This window comes from Nematolebias whitei, chromosome 13 (genome assembly GCF_014905685.2).
Source record: "Nematolebias whitei isolate Nwh7 chromosome 13, NemWhi1, whole genome shotgun sequence".
NCBI classification, from domain to species: domain Eukaryota; kingdom Metazoa; phylum Chordata; class Actinopteri; order Cyprinodontiformes; family Rivulidae; genus Nematolebias; species Nematolebias whitei.
In genome coordinates, this window is record NC_056510.1 from 29,013,903 (window position 1) to 29,036,306 (window position 22,404).

Here is a 22,404-nt window from a genome sequence, read left to right on the forward strand (position 1 = left end):
CCCCCCCCCCCCCCCCCAAAAAAAAAAAAAAAAAAAAAAAACAGTATCTTACAAGGAAAAGTCACTGATCGATATGTTCATCTTCCTCCTGTGCATTAAAACTACTAAAGTCTTCTTCAGTGTCAGAATAGAACAGCTTCAGAAAAACTTTGCACACGTCTTCAGTCTCTCTTTCAATGTTGAAAAAAAAACAGTAGTCTACCAGGAAGTCATGATCGCTATATTCATATTGCTCCTGCTGCAAGCGTGTGCTCCGCGGAGGAAAAATTGCTCTGTACATGGGGGAATTCCCCCCCTCCCCTTTCTCTCCTCCTCTCCCATAACCCGTTTGGTAATTTTATTGGCCAGATTTTATTTTTTGACTTTTATGTATACAGGTAGTCTCAATGAGACACGAGGACCCACCCCTGAAGAGAGACGTGTATTGGGGATGTGACGAGGCTAAATGTTTTTGGCGGCAGGAAGCTCGTTAGCCCATTAAAAAAAAAATCCATGAATTAGCCATAGCATTGTATAAACTGCGGGGTTCAAAGTGTGTGGAAAAAAAGTAGTGGCTTATAGACTGAAAATTACGGTAACTCATTTAATAGTTTTCTGAGTTTAAAACATAAAAAAGAGTTATTGAACATTTAAAAGGCACAATGAGCCAAATTACTCATAAAAAAATAAGTGATGGGAAAGCACTTATTGTCCCTACTCACATCTGATATTTGTTGGTGCTTATTTCTCGGACCAGGTTCAGGTACAGGTTCAGTGTAATGAGGCAAACCCAGGCCAAGGCACTCCAGTCTGCAGAGACGCACACAGAGAAAAACACCAAGGTCAAACTACAGCGCAGCTCGCTGCCACACAGCACCCATTTGCAGCCGCGTGGTCAAACACGCACGTGCTTGTATATGATGGAGTGTGTGCATGCGTGCTGCGTTTTGATAAATGAAGGCCCGTTCTGCGGTAATATGAGGGAAACCTGTAGCTTAGGGTGATGGATGAGAGGTGGGCGCTCACGGAGAGATAATGATGAACTGTGAAAAAGCAGGAGGAGATAACACGCGAGTGCGAGCTGTGGAGGCAGGAAAAATAGAGGTTAGCGAAGTAAGGGGATGATGGTGGCAGAGTGGACTACAATAAGTGTTAAGGAACACATGAAAAGAGGACAATACAGATGAAGAAAAAGAAAGGAAAATCTAGAATATCAACCTTTCTTTTCCTACCTGAATATTCAGCCTTTTCACATTTTGTGTATGCATGTGTGTTTTAGTTTATTTGAATGCAGCCTCTGTGAAAACAACCACCCCCTGCAATATATACCATATACAAATACACAAACCAGGCTCCTCTTGGATTTAAGGAACCTTAAGGATGTGCAATGGATCCAGTAGGAGTGGTATTACTAAAATATGTCACAATTACTGTCAGAGTAAATGTGTATTATATAAGGAGAGAGCAGCCAAAGTCTTTTCTTTAGTTTGAAATTACAAACAGCTCAGCTTCAGCACCTGTCCGGGTGCTGCCATTCTCCACAGTTTCAAACACAGTTAATATAATTTAATTTGTGGGTTTAAAAGCAGCGCTGGGCTGGAACGCAGCCATCGTTCAGCTGATATTTGTGCAAATTCACTTGACCTTGGCAAAAGAATCCCCTTGACTTGCACCAACCATTCAGAAACAGCTCATGGCCCATTTCTAAATGACTCTGACAGGGCCAATAAAAAGTAGGATTCTTTTACACTCGTCAGGACCAAAGGAGCTGAAACTGTAGTGCCAGATATGCAAAGTAAATTTTATCGGTTAAAAGAATGTGCACCAGAATCGTTAAGAACTTGTTTGGCTTTGCTACGGATGCTTCCAGATAATTCCAAGCCAAAAAGAAACGTTCTGTACTGTCATTGGAGGATAGTCGTCTCCTCATGCTCAAGCCGCTGATGAAATAATGAGATGTCTGGTTCTGGGCGTTTCACAGAGTCTGACTCACTGTACCCAAGGTGGAATTCCTAACGTAGGTGTGAAAGGATGACTGAGGTTAACCACTTCTTGCCCAAATATAGCCTTCGGTTTCATAAGAACACAGAGATAAGGTGTAGCTGGGAAATATATGTAATAAAAGACAAGAAGTTAAGTTACAGTCATGCTAGGAGAGAGCAACTATTAAATCACTCAACAAAATACGTACAAAACAAATGAAAATTCAATGCTGAAAGTTTATATTCAAGTTCTTGATGTTTTACTTTTGGTTGCTCCCCTCTGTAGGGATCGTCACCGTGAGTAAACTCAAATGAGAGATTTGGCAATTGCTTTATACCGAACACCCTTTCTTGATGCAACCTGGGCCTCAGAATTACCATATTTGCCGGCCTATAATTTAGAGTTTCTTTGCATAATTTGCATGCCCTGCGACTTATACCCAAAGCGACTTATTCCACCCCCACGTATTTATAAAACCAATTTTTTGATGATATGACCGTTTTCATTCATTCTGACGTTAAAAATATTGAACACTACCGTTTTAAGCCACTAGATGGCACTCGAGTTGTATGGCATGCCGCTGTGTCATGTAATAGGTAAAAGTGGCTATTAATGACACAATCGGCTTGCTACAGCTGCCACCTTCGTCCAGCTCTGATATCACGCCTGGAGCAACCGTAAAATCGGCTTCATTTCGCTGCGCCACCCCAGCAAAATGCAGCTAATTTGACCACTGAAGTGCATTTATTAAGTAAAAGTTCAGCTAAAACACAACTTTGCTATAATGTTGAGTAAACAAATAATTGTTTTTAGGTGGTTATCGTGTTAAATTTCGAAGAAATGCACAGTGAGTCATCCTGCTTCCACGAATCGGCTTCCGGAATGCAACTAATTTGACAATTAAAGTGTATTTATTAAGGAAAAGTTAAATTGAGACGGACCTTGGCTATAATTTCAAGCAAACAAATAATTAGTTTTAAGTGTTAATCTTGCTAAATTCTTGTTAAAGCCCTCCCGTGCACGCTCGCCACGGGAGCAGCAGCCAATCGATTTTTGGCACAACACCGGCCCACATTTCCGGGTTGTCAGCGGTGACGCATAACAGATGCAACTTATATGGTGAAGCGATATATGTATGTTTTTCCACTTTATTAGATATATTTGGACTGATGTGACATATACGGCTGTGCGATGGGTACAGTGGAAAATACGGTACAAGACGACGGCATTGACCTCTGAACTGCTGCAGCCTCAAAGATTTTAATATTCGAGAACATTCTTGAAATGGTCAAAATAATCTCCAAATCTCAACCTCCTCATCGGTATTTCTAAGCACTAAATTCTAGTGGTTTGACTTGACACCAGTGACTCAGCAATTGTTTTCCTTAAACCTTATGCAACGTACAGTATTCACGCTCTTACCTGACAAATGTTTTCAAACTGATAAACTGTAGAAAAAGTTGATCATTTATTTTGCTATCTAACAACAAATATTTCATAACAGTCCAAGTAAACACTGTACTCTGGAGGTTTTATTTAGTGTCAGCTTTTCTTCAGACAGGTGAACTAATCTGGTCAGAGCGACTCGCTCTGTTATGTAACGAAGTACTGATTAAATCACTCGTTGTGTCGCAACACGCATAGTTTTTGGTGTGCACAGCAAACTCATGCAAAGGTTTTGCAGCATTAAAAATCTAAATTAAGCAGCTATAATGCTGTTAAAATTGGATTTGTTCCAGATAATAAATTATTGTTTTTCGTAATAGTTTTGGCTCCCTCATCCAAAATCCACTCAGTACTTCACTAAACTCCACTTTAGGGTAACTGGAATGCTTCTTTAATGTGATAGTTCAGATCTTTCCAGGTGTAGAGTTTTCTAGTTAATTTATCTCATTCATTTAGCTCAGACAATATTTTTTTTGACCAATTACATATTGCCGTTCAAACCCCGAAGGAGCATTGTTTGAGCAGTGTGTTTATTTGATAATGAAATCTAACCGAATCCTCTTCAATAGTTAATGAGAAGCTAAATAAAGTAACCAATGCTCTAGGTGTTTCTTAATGGGACTGCATTAGTTTAGACTTGTGTTGAAAGGGATGCTAGTATGTTACTAGGGCTTGTCTAGTTAGATTTTTGTCACAAAACATTACAGAAAAAAAAGCAGAATGCTCATTTAAACATGACTCCAATATGATAACTTGTCTGAATAATGAAAAGCTGTTTTTGTCTACAAAGATCTAGCTGATCTTGTTGAGGATGTTGCTAATGCATATTGGTTTTCTAATCATCTTTCAGGCCATAAGCAATGTGCTCAACACAATGGTACTTATTCTAGTTATTTAACTGTCAATAATGGTGTACCACAAGGCTCAGTCTTGGGACCCATTCTCTTTACAATCTACATACAGTAAGTAATGCAGGTCAGAACATTCCAGACGCATCCTTTCATTTCTATGCTGACAATACAGTTGTTTATTGTCGAGCTACAACAGTTGCTATGGTTTTCCAGCTTTTACAGTCTGCATTTGATGATGATCCAGTCAGATTTGTTCCGTCTCAAACTGGTGCTAAATGTGGATAAAACCAAAGGGATGTTGTTTTCAAACAGGAAGTTGGTACCAGCAGTCCTTCCTCCTATCTTATCTATGAATGGTGTTCCTATTGAGTTTGTGGATTCTTACAAATACTTGAGAATCTTGGTCGATGTGCATCTCTTTTAAGCCTCATGTCAAAAACTTGATAAAGAAACTGAAATTAAAACTGGATTCATTTTTCAGAAATAATCTTGCTTAACTCTGAATGCTAGGAAACACCTTGAAGCTGCAACTTTCCTTCCGGCCATTAACTATGGTGATATTATTTACATGAATGTTCCTGCAAGCACCTTGCAGATGTTGGATGCTGTCTGTCATGGTGTGCTAAGGTTCATAACTGGCTGTAACTAACATACCCACCACTAGGGATGCACTGATCCACTTTTTTTAACTTCCGATCCGATCCGGATACCTAAATCTGAATAACTGCCGATACCGGTCCAGTTCTGATATCATGATCATCATTGATTTTATATGAGGCTGTAATAATCTCCTCTCAAGTACAATTTGTACAAATATATACATGCATGTCCAAAAAGGCAACTTGAGGTAAGTTTTATTAATGTTGGATAAGTTTTAAAGTTAGAATTAAATTCTGCTAACACAAAACATGTTATTTTAATCCTAGCTTTAAAGTGGATAATAAAGTGATTAATTTAAGTGATTGTTTAAAGTTATTTTATTTTATTTTTTTAAATAAGGGGCAGATATAAAAAAAATTCTTCTTTCTGCACTCTTTTCATTCAATGTTTTCTTTTTGATGATTTTTTTAAATTTTGTTTCTTTTAAATGAATGAATAAATTAATTAAATAAAATAAAATGTTAAATGGCTTTAAACATCTGCTAAGTTCATGGCATAAACCAACAGACATGTTCCTGTTTTTAGTATTTTATATCACTTTATAATGTAGCTGTTTTTTTTTGTGTTTTTTAATATATATAATTTTCTTGTAATTTTCAATTCAAGTGTTTTTTATGATTGTCTACTGTTGTACTGATAAATAGCTCCTGGAGGGTAAACTATATCTTGGCTGCAAGTATCAAGCTGTGAAATCCTTCATTTTCTACAACTGATGGTTGGTCATTAATTATAATGAAGTTTAGCAACTTCTCTGTAAACATTCGAGCTAGAGGGCTTCAGCGATGTGTTTTTCTTGTTCAATGTGAAGCAGGCAATCTGATTTGGGGCAGCTGCACTCAGTCTGTCCCTCCTCAGAGACGGGCAGACTGAGCGGGGCAGATTGGACACGGCTGGCCGGGGTCGAGTTGCCTGTTTCGGGTTGAGCAAAGAGCAGTGCCCCGCTGAAGCCACAGAGCTCGAATGTCCAACGTAAAACTAACTTTACTGCGGTTTAATGTGGTGCTATGGCTCTGCAGACATTGCTGTCTTGTTTTGTGGTGTTTCTAGTGTAAAATACTTCCACACAGCGGACATGTTTAGATGAAAAGTTGGCTAGCTGTTAGCCACAGTGCTGCTAACTCAGCCCTCATGTTGTAGCTGGCTGCAAACTATGAAATGGATTTCCTGAATGTGAGGCGGGTCTTATTACTCTGGGTTCATGAGACATGCCTCCGTTCAGGAAATCCATTCCGTAGTTTGAAGCCAACATGCATCCTGGATCAGAAATATCGGCAGGTTGGATCGGAAAAATCTGATACGTAAATTATGCTGGTATCAGAGGCCGATACCGAATCGGCCCCATCCCTACCCACCACTGCACCCTGTATTCACTGGTTAACTGGTCATCATTAACTTCACATAAACTCTCTCACTGGTACATTTTCATATTTAAATCATTTCTTAATCTGTTGCCTTCATATGGTATATCTCTTCCTACATGTCACTACATGAGTGCAGCTACAGCGTGCACTCAAGACATTACCTGCAGCGTCCCCTCAGTGTGAACTGAACTCGAGAAAAAGGCCTTTTCTTACTCTGCTTGTGTAACCTGGAACACCTTGCAAAAATATCTGAAGCTGTCGACTTTGACCTATCTAAGGGATTTTAACCAATTGCTAAGTTCAATGCAAAAATCAACGCAGACAAGTTCCTGTTTTTAGTGTTTCTACCTCGTTTCATAATGTAGCTGGTTTTTATTTTGTTTTATATCATTACCCTTATTTACTTTTTATTTTATATGCATTTTATGGCTGATTGTTGTGTGTACCTTATCTGTAGTTTTTGTTTAAAACAGGTCTCTCTTGAAAATGAGTCCTTGTGACTAACCTGTATAAATAAAGGTTGAATGAATGAAAATAGGGTGTCTAAAAGCATCAAGTCCAAAACTTACACTAAAAAGCTTATTCTGACAAAGGACACTATGTTTATTATGTGTGTCTAGCTGTTAAACTGGCTCAAACATAAAAATAAGCAGCTCTGACATGTTGCCATTTTTTTATTAACTATCTGACCTCTCAAAGTAGATTCCTAAAAACGGACACTTGAAAATCAGTTTATCACATTCTAGATTCATATGCTGTGCCCCGCACTTCTGGAAATCACTCCAAACCTGTAAGAGCACATTTTGTTCTCACGTCATAAAAGGAAATGACAAAAGCAATATTGTTTGCCAGAGTGATATATGAGCTCCTCGTCAGACGTCTGCGGTGGAGCATTGCTATGTTTTTTTTTTTTGCTTCTCGCACGTCTTCTGTTGCTAAAAAGTTGTCAGTGAGCAATTAATTAAAGTCTGCCTTACCAAAGTACGTCAGCCACCAGGCCTGGAAGTCACATAAAGATCCCTCCGGATGGGTCTCACTCTGGGGAACGGACAAAAGAAACATGTTTGGTTTTTTTTAAACACCACGCAAATAAAAGCCACAGTCTGTTTGAGTGTAATAAAAAGTAACTCACCATGACGTACGCTACACTGTCGAAGAAAGCGGCCACAGTCAGGCTAAGAATCATCTTCTAAACCATGAAAGTTTAAGAAAAAGACGTGAAGACAGGTTAGTTAACAACACTCAGAGTGAAAATGCCACTGCGTTTAAACTCACTCGCGGAAAAAGGCCAATTATAGCTCAAATGATCACTGATGTGGTTGACAGCTCGTAGAAAAGACTTAACTGAAACTGAAGTTTTTACTTTATTTGAAATAAATACAGAATCTGCTCGCAACAGAATTTCTAAAACAGAGCTACACCAGTTTAATTATTCAGAAGCATTGGTAACAGACTGCAGCTGTGGTGGGCACACAAAGACAAACCCACGCACACACAGAGCCCGATTTCAATTTGTGTCTAGCAATGACCCTGCCAAGGCTACAGCGGAGGAAGAGGGTGAGGAAGAGGAGGAGGGGGATGGGAAGACACAATAAGCCTGCAGGAGGGCCTTGAGAGCACTAAAGACTATTGACTGACAGATAACCTTTTGAAAGAGGATGCAAGTAAGGAGAGGGTTTATGTTGTATAAGAGGAGAAATGAGGAGAGGAGGTGTGGGATCAGGAGGAGGCAAGGTCGTTTTTAGCCGTGTGGTCCAGAGGTAATGGGATCCACCGGAAGCTCCTCACTAAGCTGTCATTTACTTCAGATTAGGAGGATAACGTGCAGCTCTGCTAAACCTAACAGACCTGCTGGACTGGCTTCAGAATAAAAAAACCTTCCACAAGCTGCACACTCACATCAGCACACTTAGAAAAAAAAAATCCCAATGGATAAAAGAAGGAAAAGGAGGAGAAAAATTCCATAAATATTAAGTTTGTTTAAACTGGTTCATTTGAACAGGGGTGGTGGTGTGGGGGAGCACAAGACGGCAGCCACTATCACAGAATGACCATGAGCCAATTAGCTCCCCCAATTCATTAATCTGTGCATTTTAATTGGGTTCAATTATGCTGAGATTTGCCATGGCTAATTGAACATATTTCCGGTGGAAATGAAGCAAACAGAAAGGAGAAAGGGCGGTCGAAACGTACCGCGCAGAGCAAAGTCTGGATTTACCTGAGCCAAGGAGTGATACCGCCGAAGCAGCCAGATTACAAACAGCATGAAAAGGCTGAGGAGGAAATAAAAGCACACTGAGATTTACTCAACATGGGTCATTTTTCTAACACATAAAAATTCAAATTAATCCAATCTATACAAAGGCAGGAATAACAAAATTATGCTAATATTCTTTAACATGTAAGATCATTAAAGAGCAACCAAAGACGTGTTAAACTATTTTTACTTTTAGGCTTTCCAAATGAGTAATAGCAACACAACTAGAACTTTGCACGTATTTATTTAGAGCACCTTATCGTCCTATTTTTACAAGCTTTCACACTCTGGTGCACAGTTACCACAGTGGTCAATACAGAGTGTGGCACGTGCACAACACTGCAAACCACAGACTTGTAGATTAACACAGAAATTAGTCAAAACATCCCCCAACAACAAATAGAATAATAATTTTTACTTGAATAAAACATACAAAAAAAAACACCTCAGCAGCACGGTGACTCAGTACAGCTGTTGTCTCTCAGTGAGAAGGTCGCCAGATCGAATCCCAGCCTGGGACCTTTCTGGGTGGAGTTTGCAAATTTTCACCGTCAAGTGTGGGTTTTCTCCTGGTACTCCGGTTTCCTCCCACAGACCAAAAACACGCATGTTAGGCTGACTGGTAACTCTACATTGTCCCTAGGTGTGAGTGAGTAACTCGTTTGTTTCTCTGTGGTCCTGTGATGGACCTGCGACCTGTCCAGGGTCTCCTCCGCCTCTCGCACAGACTGCTGGACATGGGCACCAGGGACCACCGCAATGCAGAAAGGAAGTAACGGGTAAATACAATTCAATTCAATTCAGTTTATTTATATAGCGCCGTCACCACAGAAGTCGTCTCAGGGCAATGAACAGAAACATTCACATACATAAAAAGCCTATTAGCAAAAGTTTATCTATCTATGGAAGCCAGCAGATTGTGTTTACGGTAATCTTCACTTTGTCGCAGTCTCCCATCCTGAGCAAGCACATTGGCAACAGTGGAAAGGAAAAACTCCCTTTTAACAGGAAGAAACCTCCAGCAGAACCAGGCTCAGGATGAGCAGCCATCTGCTTCGAATGGCTTGGGAGAAAAATGGATACTTGGATGAAACAAAAGGGGAAAATTGACTGCAAAAGTTAATGTTAAAGCTAACTGTTGCATCCATCCCTACACATTGTAGCAGTGAGAAATACCATAAACATCCAGGTTTTCCACTATACTCATATGTCAGACAATGCTTGACTACAGTCACCAAATTTAGAGCACTTAGTAAAAGTTTTAAATTTACCTCTAACTTTTGTTGCATTTAAATGCTCCATCTAGGATATACCATTAAAACACTACTTAATATTTATGACCATTTCAACAAGTGCAGAATCTCAGAGAAAACAATTTCTTGTAAGGACCAACAGATGCCACGTCGCAATTTCTCTTTTAAACGATGGTCAGAAAGCTCATTAAAATTATTAGTATTAAGATTGAGGCAACAGGAGAGATTGGATAAAGTTAAGATAAGAGTAAAGATATTATATAAATCAGAGGCAGAGCAGCACACAGCTGTACCTCAGTTTGCCTCTCTGCACTGTGACGGTGCTATAGTTTTTTACAACACAGATGAAACACTGTTCATTAGGAGTATCACTGATAATTTCTCTCATTTCCCTGAAGGAGCAAACTGTTGCAAGAAGCATTCATTTGGTTGCACTTTGTAACTTTGCACCTACTGATGTCCCTAAATTACATTCTTTGTTCCTTTACCGTCGATGGCTTTAATTACAGCTGACATGAAACATGTTTACAGCTGTCAAAGCAAAAGCTCTAAAACCTCATAGCTGAGAACCTACAATTAACACAAAATTAGTTATAGCCATAAAATTCAGTTTATTCATTTCTTCTGACTGGCAGACAAATTGGAATCAAAAGATGAAATGTTCTATGAGTCTTGGATCATAGGTTCACATTTTTCACTTGTCAAGAAAAAAACTAAATCTTCCAAGAAGATTATGGGGATTTCTTTCAAAGGGCTCGTTCATAAAATAATTCCACAACATAGGGGCACAGACGAGTCCATCCTTATCCTCTCTACTAATCACAAAGTCAGCCATGTCACCCAAAAACGGGAGATTTCAGAAATGGAGGCGACAGCAAAGAACCAAAAGAGACGTGAAGCAGAACTCAGCTGTGTTGACGTGGAGCACAATTAAAGGTGTGACGGACATCTCTTTTGGACTGTTTTCAAAACATGATGAATTAACTCGGTTTAGCTATTCTTTTTGTGGTTAACTATTATTTGAAACAAAATACAAGATGCTGTGCATTATCAGCGATATTTCCACATTAATAAATCTGGTCTTGTTTAATTTGGTGGCTGGGTGCTCACACACTATTGTCATCAGTTTATCACATTACTGAGCCATGGCACTGCAACTTTGTCGAACGTTACACCTCTGTTACTACATTACCAGAGAAGCTGAAAGAAGGAGGCTTGCTTGATTCTTATGATGCTTGATTGAACTTGATTGATTTTTGAACAAACTGATATCCCTCAGTCCATTTTCTGGTTCTGATCATCTTTAACGCCTGGTTCTGATCTAACTTTCAGAAAGCAACAATTTGATGTACATCAGCAACTAACTGAATCTTTCCATCAACCATTTTGAATTGGGCTGAATTTTGCCAAAGCTAATTGATATTAGCAAGCAAAAATGGCTATAAATCAGATATTTAGTTAAAATCCAGCGTGGTCGTAGCCAAGAATCATGCACTAAACACACTCTGTGCACAAGATTTGTATTAAAAATTGTTGGTTGCACAGCTAGATTACCTTTTAGAGTCAGCCCATTCAAGATGGCTGCCTCAGCTAATCAACATTAGCAAAAACAAAAAGAACTATGAGTAAATTTTACAGATACTGTGATCGGATGCGGTATTGCCTGAGTGTCATTCACAAACAGCATTCCAAGTGCTAACAGACTGTTATTTTCAAGATTTGACCAAAGCAGCTTTAACATAATTAACATTAAACACAAGATGATCTCTTAAAGGTCAAGAGACTACAAGGCAGTCTATCTGTAAAATGATTAAAATTAGGGAAGAACGATATTATCAGTACGGTATCGGCCGATATTGGCGATAAAGTTAAATATCGGCCATTCCATCAAAATAACTCACCGATATAAAAAGCACTTGTGTGTGTATACGTATATATATATATATATATATATATATATATATATATATATATATATACACACACAAACACACTGCTTGGCCAAAAAAAAGTCTCCACCAAAAAAGGTCACACACTAATATTTCATTGGATCGCCTTTAGCTTTGATTACATCATGCATTCTCTGTGACATTGTTTCGATAAACTTCTGCAATGTCACAAGATCGATGACGGGCGCGTCACTTCACCTGCCTCTCTTCTTACCCTGATGCACCCATCACTCTGGAACAGGGTCAATCTGGACTCATCAGACCACATGACCTTCTTCCATTGCTCCAGAGTCCAATCTTTATGCTCCCTATCAAATTGAAGCCTTTTTTTCCAGTTAGCCTCCTGATTAGTGGTTTTCTTAAGGCTACACAGCTGTTCAGTTCCAATCCCTTGGGTTCCCTTCCCATTGTGCGTGTGGAAATGCTCTTACTTTCACTATTAAACACAGCCCTGAGTGCTACTGTTGTTTTTCTTTGATTTTATTTCACCAAATGTTTAAGTGATTGCCGATCACGATCATTCAGGATTTTTTCCGGCCACATTTCTTCCTCGGAGACGATGGATCCCCACTATCCTTCCAGTTTTTAATAATTTGTTAGACAGTTCTTAACCCAATTTTAGTAGTTTCTGCAATCTCCTTAGATGTTTTCTCTGCTTGATGCCAATGATTTGACCCTTCTCAAACAGACTGACATCTTTTCCACGACCACATGATGTGTCTTTCCACATGGTTGTTTAAGAAATGAGAAGCAACTCATTGCACCAGTTGGGATTAAATAACTTGTTGCCAGATGAAAGATAATCACCCATGCAGTAATTATCAAATAGGAGGCTCGTACCTGTCTGCTTAGTTAAATCCAGGTAGCGACTTTGTTTTGGCCAGGCAATGTGTATTAATCGCTGTTTTTGTATGACAACCCAGTGACAATGAGATTTGAGTTGATCATTAAGATTGTATAAAAACATATTGGAATTCTCTTTTAAATTATTTTTTAATTTAAGAAACTGTCAAGTATATCTATTAATTGTAATTATTATTAATGTATTAATACACTACTACTTACAGTGTATGCCCTTTTCACTTAGGTCTAGGAAAAAAATATATAGATATTGGTATCGTTTATCGGCCAAATAAGCTTTAACATATTGACATATCGGATATTGGCCAAAAATCCAATATCGTCCACCTCTAGTCAAAATGCCTTCTTTTTTTTCTAGACTGTCTTACCGAGCAGTGAAGACATAACTAACATGTTGTGGCATATGTACATTCCTCTTTTACTCCATCAAGCCTTTTTATAGAAATACTGCTTGGAATATGTGTTGAGTAGACTATTTGGTGGACAATTAAACAATTTTCTTGTGGTGGTCTTATTTTTTGTAAAGACTTGACTGAAGAGTGTCATGGAAAAAATAAAAGCATGTTAATCATTTTAAGAAGAGCGTGCTTTGGAGTATTTAACTTTCAAGTTTGTGCTTATTCCAACTACAAAAACACACCATTTACACCTACACTGAATCCAGAAAGTCCTCTTGCACATACTTCATTTATAATAAACAATATCTGTTTAAAACGCTGGCAGAAGGGGCAGCCAGCGATATGCATTTCTTCAAGGAATAATGAACTTTTATTCTGATAAAATAATTATTAATAATAATAATTATTGCTGATGTTTATTGCCTGAAACATTGGCCCAAAAAAAATGTTTAAAAAGTTTCTCCTCATCAAACTAAGCTTTGTGCATTTTAATGTGTCAATATGAAAAATAAAATCATTCGAAAATTCAATAATTAGAAGGAAATGCAACTTAAAGAAATATTTACCATCCTAGTAAGGAGAAGGTTCCTGTGGCTCGTTTTACTGATAAAATCACCACCTGCAAATTAAAAACAATTGATTACTCCATGGCTCCGACCAACGCGTATTAAAGTGGTTAGCTGAGTTGCCCTGTGATTTGTGTTTGTTTTTAGGTAAAACACTCGCACTTGGGAAGCACGTTCAGAAGTGCAATGCAAATAGTGCACTGTGATCAAAATAATCAGTAGCTTAGACAGCACCAGGCTGACAAGTCTGCCATTTGTTTAAGCTTGCCTTCTGTGTGTGGTTGTGTACGTGTGTATGTGTGTGTGTGCAAACATGCTGAAGACTGGAGGAATAACGAAATTAAACTTGCACTCAGGGAACCCAAGCATAAGAAACACAAACATCTGCAAAGTACTGACACCTGAGACGTGCGCTCAAAGGTGTCTGCGAACGTCACGTTAGTACGTATTCGACCTATTTTACCGTGTCGTAAACAAAGAAGGGCTGGTAAGTGACAGCTGAGAGATGTGAAATGCAGATGCATGCAGATGTGATAATGAGGCTAGAAACTGGGGGTTTGCATATTTGTTAAACATTAAACTTGGAGAACCCAAAGACGTAAGGAAAGGAGAAGGGAAAGAGCGAAGGAATGATGAGAATGATAAATGTGTGACTCAGTTTCAGCTTCGGGGGAAGAGAAAAGGCCAGCAGCCGTCTCGCATGCAAAGCAGAGAGACGGGAAACTGAGATCTGTAACATCACAGTTATGGTCAAAAGCTGTATCTGCGGGACAGTCAAGACAAACAAAAACTTCCTTTGATGAGTCTGATAATCTACAATCATTCATGCAAGAGGCAACAGGAACACCCTTTCCAGAATATTCTCTTGATTTCAGAGTTTTATGTAAATTTATAGTTGTTGATTTTAGATTTTTAGACATTCTAAACTGCAGAACTGCTAACATTTTACATACATCTCGCCTTATTCTAATATTTTAATTAAACTTGAACAAAATGAATGCCAACAGGTCACTGCAGGAATGATAAAAAGGCCTAGATTTATGATTATTTTCTCAACAAATGGCTTTAACAATACTTTTTTTTAAATCTACTGTTTTGTACCAAAATCAGACCGATTTATTTTTCCTCCCACATAATCTGGGATTATATTAAACACCCACATTTTGATCACCATAATCAATATAGTAGAAAATATCATGGATTTGTTAAAGAAAAAGCATAAAGTAATGGTTAAAGCCAAGGAGTTGTTGCTTATAATTTTTATAATACAACTTTCACACTAATGTGAAAAAAAAAAAGAATATTTGTTGCTAAACATGAAAAATATGTGCATTAATAATCACAAGTATAATTAATCAGTTATCAAAATACATTGTTACTGATCATTTTTGCAGTTAGCTGATTAATCACTTATCACACGTTGCAATCAATTCAGTTAATTAGCAACGATGAAATGTTACAATACCGACTTAAATTAAGATCAAATTTGCAATTAAAGTTTTGCAAATTTTAAAAACTTTTCTAAACTGATAAATATAAATCAATACATGAACCAGTGACAAATAGATAAATTACTTTAATAGCACTTAATAAAGATTTTCAGAACACACTCCTATTTTTGCAACACTTTTGACTTTTTAAACATTTGTCTACTGTTACACGAGGAAAAACAATAAATGAACAAATCTTCAGTTCATTTGATGCAAATGTGTGCGATTTGCATCAACTCCTCTTCATGTCTGCTAATTGGAGCCATGCAGACCATCATTCTGCTCAGTCCACTAACACACACACTTCTTGCCTTGTTCTAATATCTTAATTAAACTTGAACAATTGATGCCAACACGTCACTGCAGGAATGTCATATGTAACATGTAAATATGAATGTAAAATGATGATGACTACAAAAAGGTTGGAGTTGGACCTGTTTGTTACAGCATACTGAGATTACCTTTGTTATGAATTATATAAAAACTTATTCAACGGAATAACAAAATCTAAAACTTTACAAATTACGAGTCTTGGAAATGAAATTATGGCTGCATGAGTACTCATACCTAAATTTTAAAAAGCTGTCTAAACTCATTTGGTTCATTTTGTTAAGTTAGGGGTCATTATTGATCAAGTACTTGCACTTTTAATGTTTACCTTCACTTACAGCCCTGTTTTTATCAGAAAACAAGTAGCTTTATCAGGGAGGAGGAAACAGATGATGAGTTTAAATGGTAGGTAGTTCATTTCACCTGTTATCACCTAGAAATATGCAGGTGTCAGAGCTCCGTTCAAGCAACTAGTCAGTCGACAAAACATTCAAATCAGATTCATGTGAAGTTCGTGTTTACATTAAATTAGCAGGCTAGCACGTACGTAGCTTACTCGTTTCATAGCAAATGAGCTAAAACTGTAGCTGGTTACTTACACATCGATAGTCTTTCGAGTCTGCATTAAAAAACACGCAGCGAGATTTGTTGCTTATTAAAGCAGAGTCCTGACTGTTCATTTTAAGACACTTTCAGGTGAGAATTTATCTATTTATTGTGTTTGTTTGGCGCTTCCTTTGCATTTCCTGTTTCTACGGCGCGCACAAAAGGACAAAAAGGATCATAACGCCAACCATTCCACTTGCATGAAGAAGCTCTGCTTTGTGGTCCAAAGTTACCTTTCTTTCATTCTTTCTTTCGTTCTTTCTTTCTTTCCTTCTTCCTTTCTTAAGATTTCTAAAATGATTTACTTGAACTATTCATTTTTTTTTTTTGCATAATGAAAAAAAGATTTTATTAAGAACTAAATTATTCATTAAATAAATAAATAATTAGAACAAGAACTTTAAAAGACCTTTTTTGAACATTTGCTGCCTTTTCACAAATGTTTAGTCTAGTCCTTGTGCCTGAATATATTAACATGTTAGTAAAGTATTATAAATAAACAATGGGTAAAAACTATTTTAAGTCACTTAACTTGAATTTATTTAGGACAATGTAATAGCTCTGATTTCATTGACTGTAAACAAATAACACAGCATGACAAACGTAAAACAGCATTTTTTTTTTCTTTTACAACAGAGTAATTTGCAAAAACTTTGCTTTTAGCCTGTTCTTTATGCTGTTAGAACATTGTCCTTTAGAAAAATCACCACACACCATGCTGAAATAGTTTTTAGCTAATAGATGTGTAAAATAACAGCTGTAAGTAAAACTTATAATAATTTTTAAAAGCCTGAAGAACTTCTCCTCAAGCCTATTTAAAAAAAAATATATATAGCTTATTGAAATCATTAAATATTGTTCAAACACAGCTTTCCTTGAAGGAATGCCTTTTGCACACTGCCTTGAACACCAGAGTTTTAAATAAAGATCATACATGCAGCCATTTTAAACTGAGTTGACTTCAAACATCAGTTGATCAATAAACACATTAAACTGTCTGTTTCATTCATTCACATCTGTCCAGTGATTCATTGGATATTTTGCTGACAGACAGACAGAGATGACTCCAACAGTTGCAAACATTTTTGCAAAGATGTAATGAAAGATTGGATTGAGAATGACTCTCAGCCACTACCACCCTTAATTTTAGCTCAGTTTCTATAAAAGTAGATGACTGAAAGCCATTTATGTGTTTGCTAAGTTTAATTAGCTGTGGCAGCCATCTTGACCCAAACATTAATCAGTTTTAAATGTCTCAGTTTCTGCATTTTGTGGACGTTGCAATGGTTTGGTTTGTTTTTACCGGTTTGGGTTTTCAGTAGAATCTTGTTTTTCTAATTTATTTTCAGTACATATGTTTGTGTATATTCTATCAATGTTTTGTTATCTGTTCAGCCTGGCAGTTTTTATGTTGGTTCATGCATACTCTAAACCTGTCATTTACCTCAATCTTCTTCTATTTGTCCTGTCACACACATTTGTCACTCAACTGTCATCATCTCAGCTGCATTCACTCACCTAATCAACTTCCCTTGTATATACTGTACCCTTGTAGACAAGTCTTCAGTTGTTTCCTGATTTTTCTTTCCTGCCTGTTTCATTTTGTTTTCATTTATCAAAGCACGTTAGAATTGAACCTGCTGCCTTTTTGCGTTCACATCATCAAACGTTATGGTGGATGAACATCCAATACCAACTAAGGTTCTGAGCGTTTCGATAGAGTATGTTCACTGGTTCATGAAATATTTTGAAATGAAAGCCAGTAATAAAAGTGTGTTGTTACATTGCTGCTTAGTGGTCTGTCTTCTTGTGTAAGGTGTTAACTGTGGCAGAGTTAGGATAAACATCTGAGGTGGTTCAGGTTCATGCTCACTCATGTTATTCCACGTGTAAAAATGAACTGATTAAAAAAATCTCTGCAGGACTTTGACTGATTGTTTTATTTTCATGTACAGTATGTGCAGAAGAGCAAGAAGGGTGGAGACTGAAAGGCGAAGGTGGGTGTGTTGCACTCTGCTGTGTTTTTGTGTGTTCCTGAATGCCCAGCTGCACCCAGTGGCCTTTCAGCTCATTACTGTGGGTTAGTCCAGCAACAATGAATGAAATCGGTTATTTTCATTGTTTTCACCTCCAGGTGTTATAACAGATGGGACTCTTTGACGCACACTTTGAGTACGGTTCACATTTATACTCACTTGTGTTACTCAGATTCTTTTTTTTTATTTCAAGAGGTTGATTCTAATCAAACCATAAAATGAATTGTGTTAACTTTATTCTGAGACTTGAAGCAACACTGTTTTGTTTCCGGATCCATAGCAAATGCTCCTGTAGAATGGAAACCATAACAGCATTTCCCTCCCTGACTCTTAAGTTTCCAAGTTTCAAGGTGTTGTCACTTGAAACTGAGTCGACAGGCTGCATTCCTGAACCTGCAAGGAATTCTTTAAACATATTTTCCATAGTTGGTGGCTGAAGGAAAACATGTTCACACAGCTGATGGGTTGTTTTTCCATCTTTCTCTTTTACTTAATAACGCAAAAACATCTTAACATTATTACGGTCTTAGCCTGACCACAACACCTTCAGCTGTAGACTGAGTCCACCGAGGTGCTCCACAGAACACCACAGGAAGTCCTTCAAACTTTTAACTCCTCCCCCTCTCTGCACATACGACAATAAAATTAATCCTGCACCGCAATAAACACTTTAATGTTTCTGTATGCACATGTTTTGGGCCTTAATTGTTTAAACTTTTATATTCTCTGTTATTATATATATATATATATATATATATATATATATCAGAGTCAGAGATTCTTTATTGTCATTCGCACCTCATGTGGTACATGTGGTGGAGCGAAATTATGTACACAAGGTCCCAGTTACATCCAACAATAAAATGTATAAGAAAAACAGTAATAACATCTACGATGTGAACTAAGAAAAACATCAACTAAATATACACTAAGCACTCATAACATAAAACATTGAACATCAGCACAAACATGAACATGAGTCTGTGTGAGCGGATGTGCACGCATGAACACATCAACATTGAAACAGATCAGCAGCAACATGAAACAGATCAGCAGCAACATGAAACAGATCAGCAGCAACATGATATGGTTTTTCACAGTGATTATTCTAGTTAGAGATTCATGAGTCTAACAGCCTCAGGGTAGAAGCTGTTCCTCAGTCTAGTGGTTCTACACTTAATGCTCCTTAACCTCCTTCCTGAGGGGAGTGGGGCAAAAAGTGTGTGTGCTGGGTGAGTAGGGTCTTCATGATGCAGGTGGCCCTCTTCCTGCATCTGGAGGTGTAGATGTCTGTGATGGCGGGGAGGCTGATTCCGACAGATTTCTGTGCAGCCTTCACCACTCTCTGCAAAGCTTTTATTTCTGCAGCTGTGCAGCCTCCATGCCACACATTGATGCTGGAGCACAGGATGCTCTCCACTGCACACCTGTAGAAGGAGGTGAGGACTGAGCTTCCCAGACCAGCTCGCCTCAGCCGTCTGAGGAAGTAGAGTCTCTGATGAGCTTTCTGGATCAGGCTGGTGGTGTTGTTGCTCCAGCTGAGGTTGTCATTCATGTGTACACCCAAGTACTTGTAGCTGGAGACCACTTCCACCGCAGATCCTCTTATGTTCAGGGGGTGTAGATGTTTTTATTCCTTCTGAAGTCCACAATCATCTCCTTTGTCTTCTTCACATTGATGTGAAGGTTATTCTCTTTGCACCAGCTCTCCAGGTGTTCCACCTCTTGCCTGTAGCTGGACTCATCATTGTTTGTGATGCATCCCACCACCGCTGTATCATCTGCAAACTTTACAATGTGACAGCCTGGATGGGTAGCTGCACAATCATACGTGAGCAGAGTAAACAGGAGGGGGCTCAACACACATCCCTGAGGAGAGCCAGTGCTGAGGGTTATGGTGGAGGAGGAGAAGTTGTGGATCCTCACTAACTGTGGTCTGTTTGTTAAAAAGTCTAGTACCCAGTTGCAAATGGAGGGGCTTAGTCCTAGTGTGGATAGTTTGTCCATCAGGGTTTGGGGGATCATGGTGTTGAAGGCGGATGTGAAGTCCACAAAGAGCATACGGACGTAAGAGTTTTTCTGCTCCAGGTGGTTGAGCGCAGTGTGGACCACAGAGGAGATGGCATCCTCTGTTGATCAGTTCTCACGGTATGCATACCGATGAGGGTCCTCGTTCATGTTGATGGTTGTTTTGATGAGAGTCATGACCAGTTTTTCGAATCATTTAGCAACTATCGGGGTGAGGGCCACTGGCCGATAGTCATTCAGACCAGTCACTGTAGAGATTTTTGGGACTGGGATGATGGTGGCAGTCTTCAGGCAGGTGGGAACTGTCTCCAGGGTAAGTGAGGTGTTAAAGATGTCTGCCAGCACCTCACAGAGCTGATCAGCACATTCCTTCAACACTTTTCCAGGGATGTTGTCTGGGCCAGTTGCTTTGTGCGGATTGATCCTCCTGAAGGTACTCCTTACTTCGGCTGAGGTCACGCTGAGATGCTCTTCATCCGGTGGTGAGGTGAGTCTGGTGCTGGGTGGTCTGTTCGGGTCTTCAAAGCGTGCATAGAACTTGTTGAGGGCATTAGGCAGAGATGGGTCTTTGGGGCATTGTTCGCTCCTTCCTTTATAATCTGTTATGCACTTAATGCCCCTCCACATGCTCCGAGGGTCTTGTGAGATGAACTGACCTTCGATCCTCTTTGCATATGTGCCCTTGGCCCTCTTAATACCAGCAACCAGCTCTTTTCTTGTCCTACTCAGCTCCTCTGAGTTTCCAGACCTGAAGGCAGTGTTCCTGGCTTCCAGCAGGGTACGCACCTCTGCATTCAGCCAAGGTTTTCTGTTTGGGTAGCTTTTAACATTTCTGATAGTGGAGACAGTGTCAGTACATGTACTAATGTAACCCAGAACTGAGGATGTGTATTGGTCAAGATCAAGCGATCCTCCATTTTCAGCAGCTTCTCTGAAAACCTGCCAGTCTGTTCGGTCAAAACAATCTCTCAGTATGGGGCCACTGTCCTGGATCCAGCATTTAACTTTCTTTTGTACTGGTCTGGAGCGTCTCAGCGGGGGCATGTAAGCAGGAGCCAGGAAGATTGAGATGTGGTCTGACAGTCCTAGGTGGGGGCGGGGTTCGGCTTTGTATGCATCTTTTACGTTCGTGTAAACACGGTCCAGCGTCTTGTATATATACAGGTCCTTCTCAAAAAATTAGCATATTGTGTTAAAGGTCATTATTTTCCATAATGTAATGATAAAAATGACATTTTCATATATTTCAGATTCATTGCACACCAACTGAAATATTTCAGGTCTTTAATTGTTTTAATACTGATGATTATGGCATACAGCTCATGAAAACCAAAAATGCTTGTCCCAAAAAATTAGCATATTTCATCCCACCAATGAAAGACAAGTGTTTTTAATACAAAAAACGCCAACCTTCAAATAATCATGTTCAGTTATGCACTCAATACTTGGTCGGGAATCCTTTTGCATGAATGACTGCTTCAATGCGGCGTGGCATGGAGGCAATCAGCCTGTGGCACTGCTGAGGTGTTATGGAGGCCCAGGATGCTTCGATAGCGGCCTTAAGCTCATCCAGAGTGTTGGGTCTTGCATCTCTCAACTTTCTCTTCACAATATCCCACAGGTTCTCTATGGGGTTCAGGTCAGGAGAGTTGGCAGGCCAATTGAGCACAGTAATACCATGGTCAGTAAACCATTTACCAGTGGTTTTGGCACTGTGAGCAGGTGCCAGGTCGTGCTGAAAAATGAAATCTTCATCTCCATAAAGCTTTTCAGCAGATGGAAGCATGAAGTGCTCCAAAATCTCCTGATAGCTGCATTGACCCTGCCCTTGATAAAACACAGTGGACCAACACCAGCAGCTGACATGGCACCCCAGTGACTGTGGAAACTTGACACTGGACCTCAAGCAATGTGAATTCTGTGTCTCCTCTCTTCCTCCAGACTCTGGGACCTTGATTTCCAAAGGAAATGCAAAATTTACTGTAATCGGAGAACATAACTTTGGACCACTCAGCAGCAGTCCCAGGCGAGATGCTTCTGACGCAGTCTCTTGTTCAAGAGTGGCTTGACCTGGGGAATGCGGCACCTGTAGCCCATTTCCTGCACACGCCTGTGCACGGTGGCTCTAGATGTTTCTACTCCAAACTCAGTCCACTGCTTCCGCAGGTCCCCCAAGGTCTGGAATCGGCCCTTCTCCACAATCCTCCTCAGGGTCCGGTCACCTCTTCTGGTTGTGCAGCGTTTTCTGCCACACTTTTCCCTTCCCACAGACTTCCCACTGAGGTGCCTTGATACAGCACTCTGGGAACAGCCTATTCGTTCAGCAATTTCTTTCTGTGTCTTACCCTCT

General features: G+C 39.2%; 1 protein-coding gene across 1 annotated transcript in view; it reads right to left on the reverse strand.

The window, feature by feature from the left end:
• si:dkey-100n23.5 (cyclic AMP receptor-like protein A) overlaps positions 1 to 16,141 on the reverse strand; it is a 77,857-nt gene extending 61,716 nt beyond the window's left edge. Inside the window, exons 1-6 of the mRNA XM_037686578.1 lie at positions 15,984 to 16,141; positions 13,565 to 13,617; positions 8,499 to 8,553; positions 7,413 to 7,469; positions 7,258 to 7,318; positions 702 to 789 (exon numbers count right to left, since the gene is read on the reverse strand). Coding sequence (XP_037542506.1) covers positions 702 to 789; positions 7,258 to 7,318; positions 7,413 to 7,469; positions 8,499 to 8,553; positions 13,565 to 13,617; positions 15,984 to 16,064 — 395 coding nt within the window. The 5' untranslated portion in view covers positions 16,065 to 16,141. The remainder of the gene's footprint in view (positions 1 to 701; positions 790 to 7,257; positions 7,319 to 7,412; positions 7,470 to 8,498; positions 8,554 to 13,564; positions 13,618 to 15,983) is intronic.
• Between the last annotated feature and the right edge of the window lie 6,263 nt (positions 16,142 to 22,404).